Below are 15,926 nucleotides of genomic sequence, written 5' to 3' on the forward strand. Positions count from 1 at the left end.
TTTTTTTTTTTTTTTTTTTTTTTTTTTTTTTGAGATGGAGTTTCGCTCATGTTGCCCAAGCTGGAGTGCAATGGTATGATCTTGGGTCACTGCAAAACCTCTGCCTCCCAGGTTCAAGCGACTCTCCTGCCTCAGCCTCCCAAGTAGCTGGGATTACAGGCACCAGCCACAAGGCCTGGCTTATTTTTTTTGTATTTTTAGTAGAAACGGGGTTTTACCATGTTAGCCAGGCTGGTCTTGAACTCCTGACCTCAGGTGATCCGCCCACCTCCATCTCCCAAAGTGCTGGGATTACAAGCGTGAGCCACTGCACCCAGCCACTCTAAGATCTTTAATAAAGGGCCCCATAAATCTAAAGCAGGTTAGGGATATGGGGATGAAAGATATATGAATCTGGCTGGGCGTGGTAGGTCACGTTTGTAATCCCAGCACTATGGGAGGCCAAGGCAGGTGGATCACCTGAGGTCAGGAGTTCAAAACCAGCCTGACCAACATGATGAAATCCCATCTCTACTAAAAACACAAAAATTAGCCAGGTGTGTTAGCACATGTCTGTAATCCCAGCTACTCGGGAGGCTGAGGCATAAGAATCACCTGCATCTGGGAGGTAGAGGTTGCAGTGAGCCAAGATCACACCATTGCACTCCAGCCTGGGCAACAAGAGTGACAGTCTGTCTCAAAAAAGAAAAAGAAAAAGATATATAAATCTGTGAACCTATCAATACTGTCCTGTTTGCATTGCCAAGGCTCTTGCTAATCCTCGCTCTGTCAAATCTCAGTGTGTTAAGATGGTCTTTCCCACAGAGCATCCCCCAAGCTTTCAAATTTGCCTTCCAGTTTAGACAGCTGGCCTCTGTCCTTTAGGGCCATATGAGAACTCACTCCTTGTCTCTTTCTGCCAAAGCCTGATGACTCCCTGGAGCCTTTCTTCGACTCCCTGGTAAAGCAGACCCACGTTCCCAACCTCTTCTCCCTGCAGCTCTGTGGCGCTGGCTTCCCCCTCAACCAGTCTGAAGTGCTGGCCTCGGTTGGAGGGAGCATGGTGAGTAGGTTCTCAGAAAGGGGAAGTCCTGGCACTGGGAGAGAGATGGGTGCCATCTGCCCCCCTCCCTGAAAGCTATACCACAGTTTTGGCTCCAGTACTTAGAATCAAGAGGAACCTCTTATATTCCTTACCCTCACTTTATTTTTCTATTCTTTTCTTCTTTGCATTATTCCAGAAAGGAATCAAGGCATCTATGGTAAACTTGGAAAGGAATGCAATTAGGAAAATTTCAAAGGAAATGAAAATAAGACGTGTTGAATGAAAATTACTCATTTTGACGGTCAGAAGGCAGAGATATAAGGAGTTTGTCTATTTATTAATTAATTAGAACATGGTAAATTGTTCTCCAATAAGCAGAGAAAATATAACTTGTAATAGAAACAAATAACCATTCATTCAACATTTATTATGGCAGTTTAGATTTAAATTAACTTTATATCAGGGGCTGTATGATTCTGAAACAAATAATTAAAAATCCTAGAAAGTCTTTTTTCCTGAACACATTTAACAAACTAGAAATCACTTTGGGCATGATTTGATTAGAAGCAGAAAGATGAAAAGGGTAACCTGCAGAAGACCTTGCCACCCCAAGAAATCACTGATCTTATTGCTTGGTCCTTGGGGGACTCACTCGCCTTCTGTGCCAGGACACGGGCACCTGCCTCTTTTTTTCCCTAGATCATTGGAGGTATCGACCACTCACTGTACACAGGCAGTCTCTGGTATACACCCATCCGGCGGGAGTGGTATTATGAGGTGATCATTGTACGGGTGGAGATCAATGGACAGGATCTGAAAATGGACTGCAAGGAGGTAATACAACCAAGGGGGACCCAGGGAACGTGAGCCAGTAGGCAATACAGTGTGAAGGAAGACTCTAGTTACGATGTGGGAGGATGAGGCAGAGGTAATAGGACCTGCCAAAAGGGTTCGGAGTTGAGCCTAGAATAGTTAGGGGCTTAATGGTCACACAGCAGGACCTAAGTTTTGGGGCCTAGGGACTGGTAGTGGAAAAAAAACACGGAACTACGTAGTTCTGACGTACTCACTGCCTTGCTTCGTAGCCTTGGGCAAGTCTTTTGCAAGACATGGTGATAGAATGAAGAGTCTGTCTTTGGAGTCAGGGGGAACCAGATCTGAATCTGGCTCTGATGTCTGCTACCTATGTACCCTTAGGCCAGTTACTATTCTGTGTTTCAGTTTCCTTATCTGCAAAACAGGTAAAAATAACTTTCCCAGAATATCAGAGATAATGTATAGTGTTTATCTCTGTGCTTGGCAGTACTCAATTAAAGGTAACTAAACCATTTATGTCTTCCTTCCCTAGATTCTTATGTATGTTAAATTAGAAGAGATAAAAATGTACTAAGAAAAGTTAAAAGCGGCCAGGTGCAGTGGCTCGTGCCTGTAATAATCCCAGCACTTTAGGAGGCTGAGTAGGGCAGATCATTTGAGGTCAGGAGTTTGAGACTAGCCTGGCCAACATGGTGAAACCCCATCTCTACTGAAAATACAAAAAAATTAGCCAGATGTGGTGGCAGGTATCTGTCGTCCCAGCTACTTGGGAGACTGAGGCAGGACAATGATTTGAACCCAGGAGACAGAGGCTGCAGTGAGCTGAGATTGCACCACTGCACTCCATCCTGGGTGACAGAGCTATGTCTCAGAAAAAAAAAAAAAAAAAAATACCGTGTGCCGTCCATCTGTTGGGCACAATTCTAAGTGCTTTCAATTGTTGATTTATTTAATCCTTACAATAACCATTTGAGGTAGGTACTATTTTTATCCTCACTTTAGAGATGAAGAAACTGAGGCACAGAGGTTAACTTGTCTAAGGAGGTAGACTTAGGAGGAGCCAAAGCCAAGATGCCAGCCCAGCCAGGGCCCCAGCAGTAACCCCCTACTGCCCAGAGCCCATCATCAAAAACCTTTTGACTCTAACTCTCTCTTCTCCCACAGTACAACTATGATAAGAGCATCGTGGACAGCGGCACCACCAACCTTCGTTTGCCCAAGAAAGTGTTTGAAGCTGCAGTCAAATCCATCAAGGCAGCCTCCTCAGTGAGTGGACTAAGGATGGGGGTAAAAGAGTTTGTACAGTGTCTGAGGGAGACAGTGAGAGTCATGTTCTTCGGCAAGAGCCAAGATGTCTGCACTCAGACCCTTCTACTCAGAGCTCTTACTCTTCCCCTGGTGGGGCGCAGTGCCTCACACCTGTAATCCCAGCACTTTGGGAGATTGAGGTGGGTGGATCACGAGGTCAGGAGTTCAAGACCAGCCTGACTAACATGGTGGAACCCTGTCCCTACTAAAAGTACAAAAATTGACTGGGTGTGGTGGTGCACGCCTGTAATCCTGGCTACTGGGATGGTGGTTGCTGAGACAGGAGAATCACTTGAACCCCGGAGGTGGAGGTTGCAGTGAGCCAAGATCAGGACACTGTACTCCAGCCTGGGCAACAGAATGAGATTCCGTTTTAAAAAAAAAACAAACCCTTTTATGGGTGTCACTTTGCTTATCACATGACCCTGATACAAAAGTCTGACATCACACCCCCACTCTCTTCCTCTAATCCTTTGGTTGACCCCTCCCCACTTTGGATATTTCACTGGAAAAGCAAATGAAGGGCCCAGTTAATGTATCTGAACATGGGAGGGGCGAGATGATGAAGAGGCTTTTCTTCATTGTTATCTCCTTCTTGCCAACACAGACGGAGAAGTTCCCCGATGGTTTCTGGCTAGGAGAGCAGCTGGTGTGTTGGCAAGCAGGCACCACCCCTTGGAACATTTTCCCAGTCATCTCACTCTACCTAATGGGTGAGGTTACCAATCAGTCCTTCCGCATCACCATCCTTCCACAGGTATGTCCCAGCTGGAGTCAGTGGGATCTCAGAAAGGGGCAAAGTACATACTGGGAGACAGTGAGCAGGCATGGCTTGCCAGAACTTGGAAGACAGATGAGTAGTATCCAGTGGTAAAGGGGTCTTAGAAAACCCAATGTGTCAGAGCTCAGGGATGGCAAAGGGAAGGGCGCAGATGCCTAGAAGGCAGAGATGGGGTGAAGGAGAGTGAGGGAGACACTCACCCTGTGATTGCTTACCCCTAGCAATACCTGCGGCCAGTGGAAGATGTGGCTACATCCCAAGACGACTGTTACAAGTTTGCCATCTCACAGTCATCCACGGGCACTGTTATGGGAGCTGTTATCATGGAGGGCTTCTATGTTGTCTTTGATCGGGCCCGAAAACGAATTGGCTTTGCTGTCAGCGCTTGCCATGGTGAGAGTGCCAGGGTTGAGGGTTTGGGATCAGTCTCTCTGTATTTTCCTTGTCAACCAACAGTTAGTATACCTGAGTCCCTGTCAGTTTAGGGGAGGGTAGTTAACAATTGCCTTAAACCCAAGTCAACAATTCTGCAAAAGCTAGTGTCAATGCTTGTCCTTTTTTTGTACTGCCTGCCATAATGACCAACGCCTGGATTGGTAACCTCCACTGGAAACCGAGCATCAAGAGCTGCCTGGGTACTTTGGGAAGCTCTTGATGCAAGGGTAGCAGGCTGAGCCCACAGTGACCCTGTCAGCTGCCACATGGCAAGGTTGAATGCTACTTCAGAAAGGTGGCAGGATTTTGCAGTTGGATTTCAGCAGCAGAAAGTAAGTTTACTAGGTGTGGCTTTTGGTCAAGGGGCTGGCTTTTGGTCAACTCAGGACTACTGACTTAGTTATCACTCCTGCCGGCTGAGTATACAAGGAAGGGCTGCTGGTCTCAGTGACTTGGGAGGGAAGACAGGCTTCTACCTAGTGCTGGCTTCCCGGCCTGCTCCTAATTATCTCCTGGGAAGGATACTGAATAGATTCTGCAGGGGCTAATTTCAGGGTCTATCAGGAAGTTCTTTTTCTTATATAACCCAAACTACTCTATGACCATGAGAGCTGTCCATTCACATTTGCCCTCTCCCCAGTGCACGATGAGTTCAGGACGGCAGCGGTGGAAGGCCCTTTTGTCACCCCGGACATGGAAGACTGTGGCTACAACATTCCACAGACAGATGAGTCAACCCTCATGACCATAGCCTATGTCATGGCTGCCATCTGCGCCCTCTTCATGCTGCCACTCTGCCTCATGGTGTGTCAGTGGCGCTGCCTCCGCTGCCTGCGCCAGCAGCATGATGACTTTGCTGATGACATCTCCCTGCTGAAGTGAAGAGGCCCATGGGCAGAAGATAAGAGATTCCCCTGGACCACACCTCCGTGGTTCACTTTGGTCACAAACAGGAGACACAGATGGCAACTGTGGCCAGAGCACCTCAGGACCCTCCCCACCCACCAAATGCCTCTGCCTAGATGGAGAAGGAAAGGCTGGCAAGGTGGGTTCCAGGGACTGTACTTGTAGGAAACAGAAAAGAGAAGAAAGAAGCATTCTGGTGGCGGGAATACTCTTGGTCACCTCAAATTTAAGTTGGGAAATTCTGCTGCTTGAAACTTCAGCCCTGAACCTTTGTCCACCATTCCTTTAAATTCTCCAACCCAAAGTATTCTTCTTTTCTTAGTTTCAGGAGTACTGGCATCACACCCAGGCTACCCTGGCATGTGTCCCTGTGGTACCCTGGCAGAGAAGAGACCAATCTTGTTTCCCTGCTGGCCAAAGTCAGTAGGACAGGATGCACAGTTTGCTGTTTGCTTTAGAGACAGGGACTATATAAACAAGCCTAACATTGGTGCAAAGATTGCCTCTTGAATTAAAAAAAACTAGATTGAATATTTATACAAATGGGGGCGGTTGGAAAGAGGAGAAGGAGAGGGAGCACAAAGACAGGGAATAGTGGAATCAAAGCTAAGAAAGGCAGAAACACAACCATTCACCAGTCCCAGTTTTAGACCTCATCTCCAAGAGAGATAGCATCCCATCTCATAAGATGGGTGTTGTTTTCAATGTTTTATTTTCTGTGGTTGCAGCCTGACCAAATGTGAGATGGGAAGGGCTTATCTAGCCAAAGAGCTCTTTTTTAGCTCTCTTAAATGAAGTGCCCATTAAGAAGTTCTACTTAACACATGAATTTCTACCATATTTGATTCACTTGTATCTACCCTGAACTCTTTATTCTACATATGATAGGCAGCACTGAAATATCCTAACCCCCTAAGCTCCAGGTGCCCTAGGGGAGAGCAACTGGAATATAGCAGGGCTGGGCTCTGTCTTCCTGGTTACAGGTTCACTCTTTCCCCCAAATCTTCCTCTAGAGCTTTGCAGATGAGGTGCTAAAAGGAATAGGTAGGAGACCTCTTCTACCTAATCCTTAAAAGCATAATGTTGAAGATTCATTCAACAGCTGTTGCCCTATAATTCCTGCCTGGATTTTTTCCTATTATGCTGTAAGAAGTGGCAAGATCTTTACATAATACAGAGTGGTTTCATTGCCTTCCTACCCTCTCTAATGGCCCCTCCATTTATTTGACTAAAGCATCACACAGTGGCACTAGTATTATACCAAGAGTATGAGAAGAACAGTGCTTTCTGGTTCTAACATCATTGCCTTCAGTATCAAGGCTGCCTGGAGAAAGGATGGCAGCCTCAGGGCTTCCTTATGTCCTTCACCACAAAAGCTCCTTAATGAAGGCCATCTTTTTCCCCTATCCTGCTCTCCCCTCCCCACTTCTAATGGTACGTGGGTACCCAGGCTGGTTCTTGGGCTAGGTAGTGGGGACCAAGTTCGTTACCTCCTTATCAGTTCTAGCATAGTAAACTACAATACCAAGTGTCAGTGGGAAGAGCTGGGTTTTCCTGGTATACCCACTTCATCCTACTCCTATCTGGTCAACACGCTGCTTCCAGGTATGGGACCTGCCAAGTGTGGAATTACCTGATAAGGGAGAGGGAACTACAAGGAGGGCCTCTGGAGTTCCTGGCCTCAGCCAGCTGCCCGCAAGCCATAAACCAATAAAACAAGAATACTGAGTCAGTTTTTTATCTGGGTTCTCTTCATTCCCACTGCACTTGGTGCTGCTTTGGCTGACTGAGAACACCCCCTAACTACAGAGCCTGACAGGAAGACTGGAGACTGTCTGCTTCTAGCTTGGAACTTACTGTGTAAATAAACTTCCAGAACTGCTACCATGAAGTGAAATGCCACATTCTGCTTAGTAATTTCTACTTATGTTGGGAAAAACCGGCTTTTTTCCAGCCCTGTGCAGGGCATAAAACTCAACCCCTTCAATAGCAAGTCCCATCAGCCTATTTTTTTTTAAAGAAAACTTGCACTTTGTTTTCTTTTAACAGTTACGTCCTTCCTACCCCAAAACTATAAACTCTAAGTGTAAAAAAAAAAAAAAAAAAAAAAGTCTTACCAACAGCTTCTTGCTTATAAAAATATGTATTATACACCCCTATTTTTAAACTCTACTGAAAAATGACTGTCCCATTCTCCACTCACTGCGTTTGCAGCCTTTCCCATTGGTCTGCATGGCTTTTATTATTGCAGGCCAGTGGACAGAGGGAGAAGGGAGAACAGGGGTGGCCAACACTTGTGTTGCTTTCTGACTGATCTTAAACAAGAAAAAGAGTAACACTGAGGCCCTTGCTCCCATGCACAACTCTCCAAAACACTTATCCTCCTGCTAGAGTGGGCTTTCCAGAGTTTTTACTGGGAAGCAGTTAAGCCCCCTCCTCACCCCTTCCTTTTGTCTCTTTTTACTCCTTTGGCTTCAAAGGTTTTTTGGAAAATAAACAACATGCTTTACACTTATTTCTAATTTCTAAATTTTCAGGGGATACTGAAAAATACGGCAGGTGGCCCAAGGCCGCTGTAAAGTTGAGAGGAGAGGAAATCTTAAAATTACAAGATAAAAGGCCGGGCGTGGTGGCTCACGCCTGTAATCCCAGCACTTTGGGAAGCTGAAGTGGGTGGATCACCTGAGGTCAGGAGTTGGAGACCAGCATGACCAACATGGAGAAACCCCATCTTTAAAAAAAAAAAAAAAAAGGTTACAAGATAAAAAATGAATCCCCTAACCGAAAAGAACAATGGAACAGGTCTTCCATTTTGCCATCTTTCCTGTTCATGACAGCTACTAACCTGGAGACAGTAACATTTCATTAACCAAAGAAAGTGGGTCACCTGACCTCTGAAGAGCTGAGTACTCGGGCCACTCCAATCACCCTACAAGATGCCAAGGAGGTCCCAGGAAGTCCAGCTCCTTAAACTGATGCTAGTCAATAAACCTGGGCAAGTGAAGCAAGAGTATTGAGAAAGAATCCATCTGTGAGTGGACAGGCAAGGATGAAAGACCAAGAAGGAAAAGAGTATCAAAAGCAGAGAGATCATTTAGTTGGGTCTGAAAGGAAAAGTCTTTGCTACCCTGAAATGTATTGCTAGTAGGTCCCAGAATGGAAAAAAAAAAATCAGCTGTTGGTAATATAATAATGTCCTTTCCCTGGAGCCAGTTATTAAAAAAAACAAAACAAAACAAAAAAAACTGCTTAGTTTTTACTTGTTTAATTCTAAAAGAGAAGGGAGCTGAAGCCATTCCCTGTAGGAGTAAAGATAAAAGGACAGGAAAAGATTCAAAGCTCTAATAGAGTCACAGCTTTCCCAGGTATAAAATCTAAAATTAAGAAGTACAATAAGCAGAGGTGGAAAATGATCTAGTTCCTGATAGCTTCCCACAGAACAAGTGATTTATAAACTTGAAATCCAAACTACTTTCTTAATATCACTTTGGTCTCCATTTTTCCCAGGACAGGAAACATGTCCCCCATAACTTCTTGCTTTAAAAATTAAAATCCAGCATCCCAAGATCTTTCCATAAGTAATTCTGCACAGACATCTCCTCACCCCAGTGCCTGTCTGGAGCTCACCCAAGGTCACCAAACAACTTGGTTGTGAGCCAACTGCCTTAACCTTCGGGGGGAGGGAGTTAGCTAGACAAGGAGACCAGAAGTGAATGGGAAAGGGTTAGGACTCCACAATGTTGGCCTGTCAGAGCTTGATTAGGAACCAAGCCAGGGGGTTTACCTGTGGGTCATGCTAATTTCTATGCAGAAAATAGGGTGGACAGGAGCTTCTGGGGTGCATGAAGGGATTGGAACCTGGTTATGTTGTTATTCTCGGACTGTGAATTTTGGTGATGTAAAACAGAATATTCTGTAAACCTAATGTCTGTATAAATAATGAGTGTTAACACAGTAAAATATTCGGTAAGAAGTCAAACTACCAGGGTTACTTTTTTTCCCCCAATCGGAGTCTCATTTTATCCATTTGGAGTAGAGTGGCTAAAACAATACTGAGGCTTCTGTAGGCTTTCGGTAAGCAAGGCATCTGGTTGGACAGTGGGTGAGCACCAGGCTTCAAATCTGCATACATGAGCCTTAAGAAAATGGACGAGAGGCTGAGCCAAACCAAAGCAGGATGGCCTTAGAGCAACAGCAGCTTCCTAGGTGGTTTTTATATTGTATTTGAAAACAGCTCTGGGCAGGGATATCATAATTTCAAGGTCAAACTAAGCATCATCTTCCCTACAATCTGCATCCCCCAAAGGAATTGCAAGATGAGGGGGAACAGACTGTTTCTGCATAATATACATACTTTCATTTACGAACATTGGAATACAGACTTTCTATACACACATTACCTATATAATAAAAATGTACATGGCATGAGTATATGTCACTGTATAAATATAGAGTTTTAGAAATCTTGAACCCGCACTTCCTGTTCACATCAATTTCTCCTCTTCTTCCTCCCCAGTCAGGTCCGTCATTTAAGAGTTGGACAAAAGGGACAAGTGTCATTTGTGTTGGTCTGGGCCCAGAATTTGATACACTGGAAAGAAAGAAAGACATACTTCAGGTTTATCTGGAAAGACAAAGGGAAGGAGGAGAGAGTGCCAATAAGTTAGGCCTAAGTTAGAAAAGTTCTTACTGTGAAGTACAAGAGAGCTCTATTTTTTTTTTTTTTTTTGAGACAGTCTCACTCTATTATTGCCCAGGCTGGAGTGCTATGGTGTGATCTCAGCTCACTGGAACCTCTGCTTCCTGGGTTCAAGCGATTCTCCTGCCTCAGCCTCCCAAGTAGCTGGGATTACAGGTATTTGCCACTATGCCCAGCTAATTTTTACATTTTTAGTAGAGATGGGGTTTCACCTTGTTGGCCAGGCTGGTCTCAAACTCCTGGTCTCGAGTGATCTGCCTGCTTCGGCCTCCCAAAGTGCTGGGATTACAGGTATGAACCACTGCGCTTGGCCCCAAGAAGGGCTGTTTCAATGGCTCTTACGCTAAAAGAATCCTCAGAGCAAGTGAACCTGTCCTTTTCACGAGGAACATTAACAATGAGCTGATGAAAGTGTTCATGGTGCTGCTTTCTGTTGAGTGTCTAGTATGGCTTGCTCCCCCTTAGGATCCATTTAACCTGAGATGAGCGTTCTAATACCCGTCACCCTCAAATCTTATTCAGAAATTTTTCTTACCAAGAATGTAGATGTAAATTCAGTTTCTACCTCTTGGAAAAGCAAAATGAATGAAACAAAATGGTTAAGAAGGAATCATCCCTGCTACTAAGAGATTTAACTCTTCCTGGCGACATAAAAGAACAGGAATGACTTGTTGGTCTGTGAAGATAATCTCTAACAGGCAAGCCTTCCAAGCTATTCTGTTAATGGAGTTACTAATCTCATACTCAGGTCCTCCATTCCATTCCTCTTATCTAGGAAAAGTCTTTTGACAATGCTACATTTGGAACAACAGTTAGATATGTGGGATTATCACTCACTGTCAATTTTCCAAGCAAGGGACTTAGTGCTCAGTATGAATTGCTTATCCAGTCCCCTGAAGGAAATGGGGTAAAAAGAAGCTGAGAGATCCTAACTGCAGTATTCTAAATTCTGCTAATATTTAAGCCACTGTTTACTGAAAACCTTATGATTAGATATTAAAGACCAGGTGCAGTAGCTCAAGCATGTAATCCCAGCACTCTGGGAGGCTGAGGCAAGAGGACCACTTGAGCCCAGGAGTTTGAGACCAGCCTGGGCAACAGAGCAAGACCTCATCTCTACTAAAAAAGAGAAAGAAGAAAATTAGCTGGGCATGATGGCATGCACCTGTAGTCTCAGCTACTCGAGACTGAAACATCTTGAGCCTAGGAGATTGAGGCTGCAGTGAGCTATACTCGTGCCACTGCATTCCAGTCTGAGCAACAGAATGAAACCCTGTCTCAAAAAAGAAAAAGAAATGCCGGGCTTGGTGGCTCATGCCTGTAATTCCAGCACTTTGAGAGGCCAAGGTGGGTGGATCACAAGGTCAGGAGTTCGAGACCACCCTGGCCAATATGGTGATACCCCGTCTCTATTAAAAATATAAAAATTAGCCGGTGTGGTGGTGGTCACCTGTAGTCCCAGCTACTTGGGAGGCTGAGACAGGAGAATTGCTTAAACCCAGGAGGTGGCGGTTGCAGTGAGCCAAGATTGCTCCACTGTACTCTAGCCTGGTGACAGAGTGAGGCTCCATCTCAAAAAAAAAAAAAAAAAAAAAGAGAGATATTAATGATGAGCACCAACACAGTAAAATAAAGGTTATCTTAGCTATCAGGGAAAAAAGTAGAAAATGAGAAAGAAAAATTATTTTAGGTGTCAGAATAAAAAGAGGAGAAAATGACAAAGGTCTGTAACACCTACCTCCTTGTGCAATACATGAGTACACGCCATTGGATGCAGCTCACTGGGCTGGACGAGTTTCTGGCACATTAGACACAGCTTACAGGTGGCTGGAGCCTGTAGAACAGAGGAGACATAGTCAAAATGTAAGGAAACTTGCGCCTCCTTGCCATTTATGACCATAATTCCATGCATCAAAATGATTTCTATCAAAAGAAATAAAAATCCAAATATAGATTCTTGCCTAAAATACTTGCATTTTCCCAGTAGGGCTGCAAATAACCCAACTGATGGTTTCTTCCTGCACTCCACCTGTAAACCCACTACTTCCTCACCTCCAGCTTCTCCATACCACACTGTTCAAAGAAAAAGAATCTTACATGTGAAGACCTTCCAGGATATGAAACTTGGGCAGAAGGCAAGAACATTGGGGTACTGATTTGGGCCAGTGGAGCAGGGAACAAGGCCCGGATGCGACCAAGTGGCTGTAACAGAGCATATCACAAAAATCACTTATTTCCTAGTCCAGCAAAGGAAAAAAGCAGACTAACTACCACTGGCTGGAATGCTTCTTCCCACCCCATGTTTTTCTGAAATCTGCCTCCTTCCCACACCTCAGTAGGCCTAAGTTCTCTGCTGAGTAGCTTTCCTCACCTGAGTGCTTGCTGCCACCCGCTCATGTTCTGCCAAACGTGCAGCAACCAACTGGATAAGTTCCTCCATGGTCAGGCCTGCCATGGTGGTACGTGCTGTCTTGATCTGCTGAAGAATGTTGGTCATCTGGGCCCTGAGAAAGAAAAATGTTGAGGGAGAGAAAGCCTACACTATACCCATGGGGAACACCCATGTAACATCCCCTATTTTAACTCATAAGCATTTCTCTGATAAAGGAATTTGAATTAGTCCTTGAAGATACTTACTTATTGCACTGTGGGAACCGAGTCAACAGCTTCTCCAGGATCTTCTCCAGTTTGTCTACTGGTTGTGGCCGGGGAGTTTCAGTAGAAGCCTTAACACCACCCAAGCCTGGGGGAGGCGGGATGGAGGCAGCAGGGGGCATGTGTGGACCGTGGGGGCTGACAAGGGAACCCAAGCCAGGGCTGTTTCTGCCATGGGAGCCAGGAAGGGGTGAGGAAGGCTGGCTGGGCTGGGAAAGGGCAGGGTTCAGGATTGGGAAAGACAAGGAGCGGGGATCTGCACTGGGCATAACCATGGGCATTGTGACCTGCCCAATGGAGAAGGGCATTCGAGGAGCCAGAGAGGGACTAGGTTGAAACACCTGAAGCATGAAGTCTGTCTGCAAAGAAGAAGAGGTAGAGGACAAGAGAGAAAGGAAGAAAAAGAAAGTTTAGGAAACTGGAGAAGAAATCAATGAACAACTCTTGCTGAATAGGGATGGTCACAATATCTTCATAAAAAGAACAAGTACAAGACTCTGCTTCTACTACCAACACAGAAAGGTGAACTTCCCCCCAAAGCCAGCTCTCTTACCTCTGATGGGGGTGGAGGTAAAGTGGGAGTAGGGATTTGAGGAAGGCTGCTCAGCTTGGCTCCATTCCTCACTAACTGGATATGACTATTAAATTGGTCCTAAAAAAAAAAAAGGATTATTTTTACTGCTGAACTGAGGCTCTCTAGAAAGACAGCACCGCCCATTATTAGAAAAACAAAAGGAATAGTAGGATAGGCCCTAAATAGCAATAAAAAAGGCTACCTCCCAATTACAAGAAGTGTTATGCACAGACTAACACTGACTGAATGATCACACATAAATACACTTACACGAACATTTTTTTTCATTATCCGAACTCCATTCAGTCTCGTCTCCCACTCCTGCTTGGAACGAACTGTCTCCAGTGTTGGGGGAGTTGACCTTTCAACAAACCAACAGGAATTTACAGATTTAAAGAAAGCCCTGCTGGACACAGTGACTCACACCTATAATCCCAGCACTTTGAGACACCAAGGCAGGGGATCACTTGAGCTCAGGAGTTCAAGACCACCCTAGGCAACGTGGCAAAACCCCATCTCTAAAAAAAAGTGCAAAATTAGCCAGATGTGGTGGCTCTCATCTATAGTCCCAGCGACTTGGGAGGCTGAGGTAGGAGGATAGCTTGTGCCCAGGAGGCAGAGGTTACAGTGACCCAAGGTGGCACCACTGTACAACAGAGGGAGACCCAGTCTCAAAAAAAAAAGCCCAATTCCTAATTCTCTGAGATAGCAAAATAGTAGCTGGTTAATTGACCTTGAGAAAAGAGGTGGGAACAGGTGTAGGAGAAGCCCAAGATTCTAATTCCTTTGCCTCACTTTAACTCCAGTATCTTTTAAGCCAAGTTTTTGAGAAAGAGAACCAACCACAGTGAGAGGATTCTTGTCTGCCTGAAAATGCCACAGGGGTCCTCCAAGTTCCACGGCAGAAAGAAAAAGAAATGACTACATAGGAAAACGAATCTCCAAAGACCACTGTCATGCTTTGATAGATTAACGGATGCTAGCCATTTTTTATTTTTTAGAGACAGGGTCTCACTGTCATCTAGGCTGCGGTGCAGTAATGCAATCAAAGCTCACTGCGGCCTCGACTTCCTGGGCAGACAAGTGATCCTCCTGCCTCGACCTCCCAAAGTGCTGAGATTACAGGAGCATGCTATTACATCTGGCTTTCACAGAATGTTAAAGCATTAAAAAATACAAAACTATAAAACTGTAGAAGGGAAGAGTTAGAGTACAGAAGTTCATAATATGGGAAGAGAAATCACTGTAATTGCTATTGCAGTCAGAGATAGCCTTACAATTCCTATGAAGATAGAATAAGTGTCAGACTTGCTGGCCTAGGAATTCAAAAACCTAAACAAACAAACTGCAAGACAATTAAAGCTGTAGAATGGAAAGGTACCTACTTGAGGTAAGTAAGGTGCAATTCTGCCTCTTTTTCTGCTTCTTCTAGTTTCAGTACCAATAACTCTTTCCGGCTTTCTAGTGATAAGATCTAAGGAAGCCACACACATATAAATATTAATTTTACATACACAAAGCTACAAATGAAACAGTGAAAACAAATGCTTACTGGCTCTCCTATTACAATGCCAAAAGTAGATACCATTTAGAAGCCTAAAATTAAGGCTTTCAAGATATCAGCTGCTCTTCTCACCTCTGCCTTCCAGGCACGTTCAGTCTCTTCCATAATGTTCCTATTTATTTCACCATCCTGATTCTTAAGTCTATCCAGTTCCATTTCCCACACCTCTCTGTAAGATAAGAAACCAAGAAAAAGACTAAGAAAGAAAGATAAGCTTGTTGAGAGACACCAAAGCAAAAGTAAAACCCAAAATTGGTCAGCCGAGTGTGTTACAGGAAGTCTTACTCTAAGTATTAACGATATTTATTTTTCTTTCTTCTTATTTTTTGCTAATCAAAAGAGAGTTAAAGTATCAAATACAGATACAGACAAATAATGTTTAAAGTGGTCTGCCATTGCATAAAGGCGCTGTATTTGAAAGTAAAAATGTTGTGGCCGGGCATGGTGCCTCATGCCTGCAATCCCAGCATGAGATATTATGTAATCCCAGCATAATCAGGAGTTTGAGACTAGCCTGGCCAACATAGTGAAACCCCATCTCTACAAAAAATATACAAATTAGCTGGGCATGGTGGTGCACACCTGTAATCCCAGCTACTCAGAAGGTTAAGGCAAGAGAATCACTTGAATCTGGGAGTCAGAGGTCGCCGTGAGCCGAGATCGCGCCACTGTACTCCTGCTTGGGCTACAAAGTGAGACTCCATCTCAAAAATAAAAAGTAAAAACTTTTATATCTCCACTTGCTAAAATAAGGTTACTTAGAGCAGGAAAAAGAGTGCATCTTAGAACAAAAGCCCTCCATTGAAGGCAGAACATTCTTCTATGTTCAAGAGGATTCAAAATTATCATGGTATTCTGCAGTCTTATTTCCCAACATGTCTTTTAGTATGGGTCCTGAAGAATGTGGGACCAAATACAGGTGTCCACTTTTTTTTTTTTTATAGACAAGGTCTCACTCTGTTGCCCAGACCAAAGTACAGTGCTATGACTTTGATTCACTGCAGCCTCAACCCCACGGGGTCAAGCAATCTTCTTGCCTTAGCCTCCCAAGTAGCTGGGACTACAAATGCATGCCACCACCCATGCCTGGCTAATGTTTATTTTTTGTAGAGACAGGGGTCTCACTTTGTTCTACAGGCTGTTCTCAAACTCCTGGGCTCAAGC

At 44.5% G+C, this 15,926-nt stretch overlaps 2 protein-coding genes across 5 annotated transcripts in view; one reads left to right on the forward strand and one right to left on the reverse strand.

The window, feature by feature from the left end:
• BACE1 (beta-secretase 1) overlaps window positions 1-7,154 on the forward strand; it is a 30,839-nt gene extending 23,685 nt beyond the window's left edge. Inside the window, exons 4-9 of the mRNA XM_032285426.1 lie at window positions 905-1,042; window positions 1,724-1,858; window positions 3,005-3,106; window positions 3,756-3,905; window positions 4,151-4,322; window positions 5,005-7,154. Of these exons, the coding sequence (XP_032141317.1) occupies window positions 905-1,042; window positions 1,724-1,858; window positions 3,005-3,106; window positions 3,756-3,905; window positions 4,151-4,322; window positions 5,005-5,246 (939 nt within the window). The 3' untranslated portion in view covers window positions 5,247-7,154. The remainder of the gene's footprint in view (window positions 1-904; window positions 1,043-1,723; window positions 1,859-3,004; window positions 3,107-3,755; window positions 3,906-4,150; window positions 4,323-5,004) is intronic.
• A 1,340-nt stretch (window positions 7,155-8,494) lies between these two features.
• Window positions 8,495-15,926, reverse strand: part of RNF214 (ring finger protein 214) — a 53,240-nt gene continuing 45,808 nt past the window's right edge. For 3 of the 4 annotated variants that reach the window (XM_032285420.1, XM_032285419.1, XM_032285421.1), the window contains exons 7-15: window positions 14,835-14,931; window positions 14,584-14,672; window positions 13,469-13,559; window positions 13,178-13,276; window positions 12,607-12,983; window positions 12,341-12,473; window positions 12,067-12,171; window positions 11,708-11,803; window positions 9,271-9,861 (exon numbers count right to left, since the gene is read on the reverse strand). In XM_032285420.1, coding sequence (XP_032141311.1) covers window positions 9,796-9,861; window positions 11,708-11,803; window positions 12,067-12,171; window positions 12,341-12,473; window positions 12,607-12,983; window positions 13,178-13,276; window positions 13,469-13,559; window positions 14,584-14,672; window positions 14,835-14,931 — 1,153 coding nt within the window. In that variant the 3' untranslated portion in view covers window positions 9,271-9,795. Of the gene's footprint in view, window positions 9,862-11,707; window positions 11,804-12,066; window positions 12,172-12,340; window positions 12,474-12,606; window positions 12,984-13,177; window positions 13,277-13,468; window positions 13,560-14,583; window positions 14,673-14,834; window positions 14,932-15,926 lie in introns of all 4 variants that reach the window. The other variant, XM_032285418.1, reaches the window with a different exon arrangement.

This window comes from Sapajus apella, unplaced genomic scaffold, assembly GCF_009761245.1.
Source record: "Sapajus apella isolate SASKATOON/1434 unplaced genomic scaffold, GSC_monkey_1.0 scaffold16, whole genome shotgun sequence".
Taxonomy (NCBI): domain Eukaryota; kingdom Metazoa; phylum Chordata; class Mammalia; order Primates; family Cebidae; genus Sapajus; species Sapajus apella.